Source organism: Branchiostoma floridae, chromosome 13 (assembly GCF_000003815.2).
Source record: "Branchiostoma floridae strain S238N-H82 chromosome 13, Bfl_VNyyK, whole genome shotgun sequence".
NCBI classification, from domain to species: Eukaryota; Metazoa; Chordata; class Leptocardii; order Amphioxiformes; family Branchiostomatidae; genus Branchiostoma; species Branchiostoma floridae.
In genome coordinates, this window is record NC_049991.1 from 16,651,646 (window position 1) to 16,659,270 (window position 7,625).

Below are 7,625 nucleotides of genomic sequence, written 5' to 3' on the forward strand. Positions count from 1 at the left end.
ACTCGGGCCGGGGCATTAACCCTTTATTACATTATACATCAAGTCGAGGCGGTGTAGAATATTAATATCATTTTCTAATGACATGTCCCGCCTATACTTGAAGCTAGATAAAAATTAATGAATATGATCACATGTAAATCTAGTGCACTCTTCCTTAAGGCAAACACATGTAATTTCAACCTACTTATGCCATGCCCCGACTCCATGCCTACGTACTTAGGCCAATAACGTTACATATGTACCGCTCTAAAAAATGAGAACGCATTGAAACAAACTGAAACAGTATGTCAATACGCCATTTACGTTCATATTCATGTAGTGATAGACCTTAGTAGAGACGAGTTTCATTGTAATAATTGATCTATAATTTTTGTCTTACATTGTACCATGTACAAATCTCGTGCAATAGTTCATTCATTCAATGCGGTTTTCTTATTATACATCAGGTACCACAATGTGCCACTGTGTATGTTGGTATGATTGTACTACGGGTTGTGTGTATGTGTGGCATTTAGAGCTTCAATAGAATGATTTTGTTTTGTTCCTGATCAGTTTTAAGATCTCAATTTGATTTGGTTATGGCAATGTTATGTGATGATGAGTTAACACATGTGTACCTTTGATCATATACGATACCACGGGCCAGGGCAGACGTTCTACGTACAATAAATGTCAGCGATTGTAGGAGAGTACATGTACTTTGCCTCTTCTCAGCGTCCTCTCCCAAGTTTGGGCACAAACTAACTTAAGCACACATGGCATGGTGCCATGCACTGTGCAGGCGTTTCGGAATGTTTTTGGCCCAAGTGGTAATTTGTGCCCATCACATCCCCATATTTGGAATAGAGGGCCACATAGCATATCGTCGTCGTCTACAACGAACATGGCCAACGTACAGAATACAAAGCCTGAAGTTAGGTGACTTGGATTTCGAAAAGGTGTCTCATTTGTCATTATGCCAATCTATAAACACAATGACAACCTATGGCACTACCCGTCACAGTCGCTGGAGGGCGTGGGTTTGGCGGGTCCATGTGTACGTATCCGCGTACGGTTTACGATTGTGCAATGATTGCAGGTGTGTAGATTTTTATATTGCCGAAGTGTATTTCCAGTAGGATCATCCAATGGAGGCGGTAAACAAACGTACAACATTGAAGCTACCGTGTGTACATCATGTTTGTGCCAAACCCAAACGATACTAAATAGAAAGCCCGATAAAAACGTCATAAAACGTCAAAAACAGCCGGAGCCGAAACTCTGCTTAGAGAGTTTGAGACAATACTAAATTCATAATTCTATAGTGGTAATTGATGAGAATCTTTTTATTTTTGCAGCATTCGGAAACTAATTAAAGATGGAAATTATCAGACATAAATCATGCAAATCGGGGTCTCATTATCATAATTTATGAGGAAATTCTTGAAACAAAATGAAAATTAAATGACAATTTGTTATTTGGGTAGAGAAGATGATAAACTGATAATTCATTATAAGGAGGACCTTGTTTGAAAATAATCACAGAAACATTTATAATACACCAGCCGAAAAGGTTAATAAATTTGGCAAAGGGCTGAGGTCATGGAACTTCCTAGTTTTTAAAAGATTTCTTGTTTGTTCGTATGAATAACTTAAGAGCTGCCATCTTCTGTTTCCATCAACCCCACGGACAGTGACCTATGAGGCCGATGAGGCAGCCCGCTGCTGGATAATGAGATGGACTGACAAGATATCGTGATGATCAACCCCATGCACATTTCCTCCCAACTTCTTGGGAGAAGAACAACAGACCTGGCAGGAGCAGATCTTTCCGAACGGTGAAAACAAGGTGAGTCATATCGTGAGACATCAATAAATGTCATGTTTGTAAAAAGAGCGGATATAGGTCACCCCGCGGATAAAGGTGAACTAGCGTTACGTGTGTGATATCAAGGAGCTTTTATCAGATGTAAGCCCCTTGGCTATATATATCTTTAATATCTGTTTTCACGTACAGGCAGCAATTGTTAAATAGAGAGCTAGAACCTTCCAGCGGTCGAATCAAGACCCTGATCAGGAGTAGATAGTAATGTAATTCTTTTTGTGTAGAGAGGAGTTTACGTAGGAAAAAGAGACTAAGTGACTTCGAAGCTGTACGAACCGTTTCTTAAGATTGAGCATTTCTTAAGATGCCCGAGTTCCGATTTCTTGGATGCCGGTGTCCGAAGCGATTTGCGTCTTCGCCGTGCGCATCTGGAAAGAATCAACCACACAGGAGTTCAAGTTCGGTCTCCAAATTCAGGGACGACCCAAAACTGAAGAAGTTCTAAGTCCTTTTGTTGAAACACTTTCTGTAAACAGATAGGCAAGGTACGAAAAAATAATCTCAAAAGTAACGCGAATGGTCCAAAAAGAGGAGTCGGCACTGTGACGTACGAATTGTAGTACAAACGCCTATTCGTTTACCTACGTCACAGTAGCTTCTTTGTAAACAGCACCGTCCCTGCTAGAGTTCACCCTACCTGAAGTTCAAAGTGCCTCAGGCTCAACGCGCTGTGGCCTTGAATGCCCCTTCTCTGACAAACAATGCCGTCACCATGTGCTTCCTGTCTTTCTCGGGGAATCCTGGGGATGTCCCGTGTAGGCGTTACGGTGGAATATATAAAGGACAGAGACAACACGAACTCTACAGTCCTCCTGAAGATCTCCCGAAGTCAACTTTTCTCCTCTGAAGAAACTCCTGCCGTCTATAGCCATGGCTTTCTTCCGTACGTCGCTAGTGCTGTTGGCGGTGGCGCTGCTTTTGACGACCGGCTTCGTGGAGGGCGGGAAGAAGCACAAGCGTCGCAGAAGCAGGGAGCACTCACGGGAACACTCTCGGGAGCACTCAAGGGGGAGCCGGGAGGACAGCAGAAGTTCGTCTGAGGAGACCCGGGAGCAGGACAACGAGCGTCTGGACAAGTTGGAAGAACTGTGAGTCTGTCTTGCTTTCTAGTAAAATGCTGCATAGCTTCCATCATGTCACCCATGTTATGATATCAAATCGTAGGATCTGTTTCGCCGTCTTTTGATTTCGAGTTTAATAGTACGCGCTTCCTCAAATGTTCGATTCGTGTTTGTATCAAATTCCTTTCAAGTGCATTGATGCAATGTAGCAGTCGTACTTTCTATGTTACTTCGGTACAATAAACGAAGTAGGAGATAAGATGTGGCTAAAAACGTCCCTTTCCTGCCAGTCCATCCTCTTGTTCGTCCTTCGCTCATTTGTTAAAGACAGGAGGCCCCGTTGGTAATTCGGAGAACTGGTCTGGATTCTACTAAAAGCAGTGAGTTCGACACTAAATGGTGTTCATTGATTCACATAGAAGCATACTGCTCGCCAGTCTCTATTTCTTGGCGTTTCATCACGAAGATCTTTCGTGGATTTGTTGCATGCCGCACTCAATGTACAAGTCCAGACTATGCCTTGACATCGGTAGGGCGTTTATTCTAGTCACAGAAAGATGTATTATGTCGGCTTCCGGAAACTTAAACTTTCAATGTTTCTTTCAATCAACAGGATTAAAAAGCAACAGGAAGAGATCGAGGCATTAAAGGAAGACAACAAGGCCCTGAAAGACAAGATAAACGCACAAGCCAACACAACTGATATTCTAGGCGACGAAGTCGGTACGTCTTTCCTTCATACCCAATGTTGAACTGGTTCTCTGAAAGTTTTTCCTTCTCTGGGGGGCCTGCAGTAAATCGACGTAGATTGAGTAACATCGCAATCATTCACTAATCATCCTCCTACGCAGGGACATCCAACAGCTAAACTGCCTGTCTGGATGTGTCCTGCTCTTTCAACCGTCACCCTTATATATAGTTCCTGACCGCCCTGATTATAAATATTAATGAGGTTACCCTTATACATGCGAGACAGCTTTTGAAAACGGAAAGCCTATTCTCTAATTGGCTGACAGCTGGTTTGTGGGGAGGGGCGTCCACAGGAACTAAGAGTGATGGCACATCTAGACAGGCAGTTTGGCTGTTGGATGTCCCTGCGTAGGAGGATGTCATTAATAAGTCCTGTTAGTATTACCTGCATGTGAAAGTCTTACGTTCCATAGTTTTCGTCTCCTTCTGGTTACCAATTTTCTGTATGGAACTTTAATGCGTTCTCAGTTCGACAGCCACACCAATAATGGTTGATCCGGCGTTTGCGTTGTATAACCCTCTTACTAACCACATACATTCTTTTTGTCGTGCAGATTTTCTCCAACAGGTGGTCGGAAAGGGACAGAAAGTGATCAAAGCATTGAAGGACGACAACAAGACCCTGAAAGACAAGATAAACGCACAAGCCAACACCACTGATAACCTGGGGGACGATATCGGTAAGTCTTTCCTTCATATCCAATGTTGACCTGACTCTCTAAGTTTGCAGTAGATCAACGTAGATTTAGTAACATTGCAGTCACTCGTTCAATCCTGATGATCTTGTTATGAATTACCTGCATACGGGTGTCTCACGTTTCGAAGCTTTTGTCCACCTAAGGCTATCATTTTCTGTATCAAACTTTCATGCAAACTCATTTCGACAGCCACACCAATAATGTTGGTATAAATGGATTAATAATCCTCTTACTAACCACATACACACGTTTTGTCTTGCAGATTCTCTCCAACAGGAGGTCGAAAAATGCAAATACAGCGTCTCGGATCTGGCTGACGACGTCAAGACCCTGATGGAAGACAAAGAGGACCTGAAGGACGCCGTTGACAGCCAGAAGACGGAGATCCGCGAGCTGCAGGCGGAGCTGGAGGGCCTGGCGGAGTGCTGCGCAGAACAAGCCGCCGGAGATGACGGGTTCTTCGGCATCCCGCTGGTACAGGGCGAGGACGTTTAGTAGCTTCCCAAGTAGAAACAGTACTCCACGCACCAATGCTGTAGAATACGCTTATTGGAAACTGAACCCCTTTTTCCCTCGTCGTATGATAATAAACAATATATGTCTACCGTGCTCCTGTACAGTTGCGTTATGAATGTCAATCGTATGTGAAAATAATCATGTCTTACCCACGGAAGGTCAGCATTGCCCTGAGGAAGGTGACAGCCATCGAAACGTCGGCTCTTGTAGCTTCTCGTTTGTGTACGAAGAACTATGTGTTATACAGCCATTTACCAACATTATAATTCACGAATATCGCACGTCTTTGCATTTGACCGATTGTACAGTTCTGATTGGTGTATTGATTGTTGATGCAATTTTGTAGGCTTTTTATGTCAATATATGACATGATTTGTCATTTTTGTCAGTCACCTTGCCGAATAAAGATTCAAGTTACCATATGACACCTGGTATTTCATAGAAAATGGATTAGGTAATGTACCAACAGACGCCGCATGAATACATTCATAACGCATGTAGACTAGTGCATTCTTTTAAAATCCTATCAGCACCCTTCTCCCATTTTCCTATGCCGAGTTGAATCATTGTCGTAGAAACTTCTCTTGATTCGACCCGACCGGAGTTCTTTGTAGTGGGTTCGCCTTACTCTCCAAGCAGATGTTAGGTTCCGGTTCTTTGTTTTTACGAGTTTCGCGACCGCAAGACATAAAGAAAACGGTACAAAACAGAAAGCCCCCCCCCCCCAAAAAAAAACAGCCGGAGTCTTACATCTGCTTAGAGAGCAGGTTCGACTCTGCGTAGGGGAATGTCTTCTTCGCGCAGGACAGTGAGTCAGTGTATGTTTAGCGTAAATATCCCACAGTAGGCCTAACGCACAGGGATCAAGTAAAGTATATCTCAATAAAAAAAACCCAGACAATTCAAATAAACATTTTATTCGTAGTACAAAAGATATCATATTGAATATGGAACGTGCATACATCTATAAAACGTAGTTTTCACTTATCTAGCGATTCAATCTCAACATCAACAGTATCAATGTACGTAAACAAACTTATAAATGCGAATTTCCTTTTGAAACTTAAACAATCGAGAAATAGATCTACAAGGGCAAACCTGTCCCAACATTCTGTTCCCATTGACGCTGGTTTCAGCCTGACATATTCATTTAGGATAAAAACATAATGTTCATTTTCACCCTGCCTGAAGATACATGTAGTTTTAGCTCTTTTTTTATCGGACCTGAAGCACTGATGTAAATCCTACACCCACCCAAATTGGTAGTTCTTAGCAAAGATATTTTACTAATTGGACGTATGATATGACGAAGTATCATTTCAGTAAATGAAAAAAAAAAGACGTAACTGTCAACATCTGTTTAAGAGTACTAGCCCTCGCAAAATGGGAAAAAAACAACGTTTAAACGGCTAGAGAGTGTAAGCGAATGGTAAGGGACAATCCTTAGCTCTCATCAGTATCATGAAGTAAACAACAGTAAAAGCAAGAAATTTTGAGTCCAATTTTTGTGTTGGAAATTACAGTTAAACTAGTTCTATAACAGTAAAAGCAGGTAGGTACCATAGACCCATAGTGTCATGTACAATCTACTTTCATACCCTTCCACATCTAGCTTCAGGCAGATTTACGTAGGATACATACTGGTTAAAACAACACAACAGCTTATAAACAAACAAGACTGCTTCTACCTAACACACAACTGGAAGAACGTAACAAAACATCTATGAAATAAATATGGCATGAAAGCAACATCCGTATAAAGTTAGGGGAACGTATTTCATTACTATGTACAATTATCTTCTTCCTCTCATAAACTGGTTTTATTTTCCTTAATTCAAGTAAAAAAGCGTGGTATCTTTCCATTTTGCAGATTCAGGTACCAGACCATTGGCAAAAAGGTGGACAATGTAAAACCAACCAGTATATTTCAATACCCTGTTTTGACATGATGGTGACTTGATGAAAATCAGTTTGCCAATGTGGTACAACAATAGTTTGTTCTACTCTAGAAATAACAATAGGAATAGAAACAGTACTGATACACAATACCAAACTATGGATATACTGACAACTTGCCCAACAACAAAGTTACTGGAAAACATTCTTCCTTCATGATGAATTTTCGTTCCAACAAAACAGAGCCCAAATTTTGATGATGCATAGCTATGCAAGACTTTACAAGAATACAGAAATAAGTAGAATACCTGATAACAAAAAAATATGACATGAAGTATTCAACTATGGTCTGTCTTTAAATCAAACTGTCAACATGTCATAAAGGAACAAATGTTTCCGATATGAGTGTAAAATTTGCTCATGGCAGCAGAGCACCAAGCTATAGTACTGCCTTTGGTCCAGTTGTCAAAACCTAAGAGTTAACATGGAGTTTCCAATAGACTTCTTCAGTGGAATGGCTGTACTTTGTAATAGGCATGCCTTCGAAAGCTTCTTGTGCACTCAAAGTGCAGAGTAAGCTTGCAATGAATTCATAAGTTCACCAGACGCTCTTGCCATGTGAATGCTTGAAATTGAAATGGAGTCTCCTTCTACATTTAAAAAAAAAACTGTTCCCTGTTGTGCTTGACTCCTGCTTTTTTACAAGGCCACTTGAGCACTGTTTTTGGTCAGATCATCATTCCTATTTACGTGTAAAAATATCTTTGTACATTTTATCTTACTGGCTATATCCACAAAACGTTAAGTTTAAAAGACAATATAAATATACTGGCCATATAC

The 7,625-nt window shown here is 41.2% G+C and overlaps 1 protein-coding gene across 1 annotated transcript; it reads left to right on the forward strand.

The window, feature by feature from the left end:
* The first annotated feature begins 2,657 nt into the window (after nucleotides 1–2,657).
* LOC118428402 (kinesin-II 95 kDa subunit-like) lies at nucleotides 2,658–4,950 on the forward strand. Its single transcript, XM_035838443.1, has 4 exons — nucleotides 2,658–2,952; nucleotides 3,539–3,648; nucleotides 4,230–4,355; nucleotides 4,636–4,950. The coding sequence occupies exons 1-4, from the start codon at nucleotides 2,735–2,737 to the stop codon at nucleotides 4,866–4,868; spliced, it is 687 nt and encodes a 228-aa protein (XP_035694336.1). The 5' UTR covers nucleotides 2,658–2,734; the 3' UTR covers nucleotides 4,869–4,950.
* Nucleotides 4,951–7,625: the final 2,675 nt, after the last annotated feature.

Bases quoted from the DNA above. Each gene is read 5' to 3' on its own strand.
- LOC118428402 (XM_035838443.1), top strand. From the start codon at position 2,735: ATGGCTTTCTTCCGTACGTCGCTAGTGCTGTTGGCGGTGGCGCTGCTT. The intron at 2,953-3,538 runs GTGAGTCTGTCT...TTCAATCAACAG, and splicing joins CTGGACAAGTTGGAAGAACT to GATTAAAAAGCAACAGGAAG. The intron at 3,649-4,229 runs GTACGTCTTTCC...TTTGTCGTGCAG, and splicing joins TATTCTAGGCGACGAAGTCG to ATTTTCTCCAACAGGTGGTC.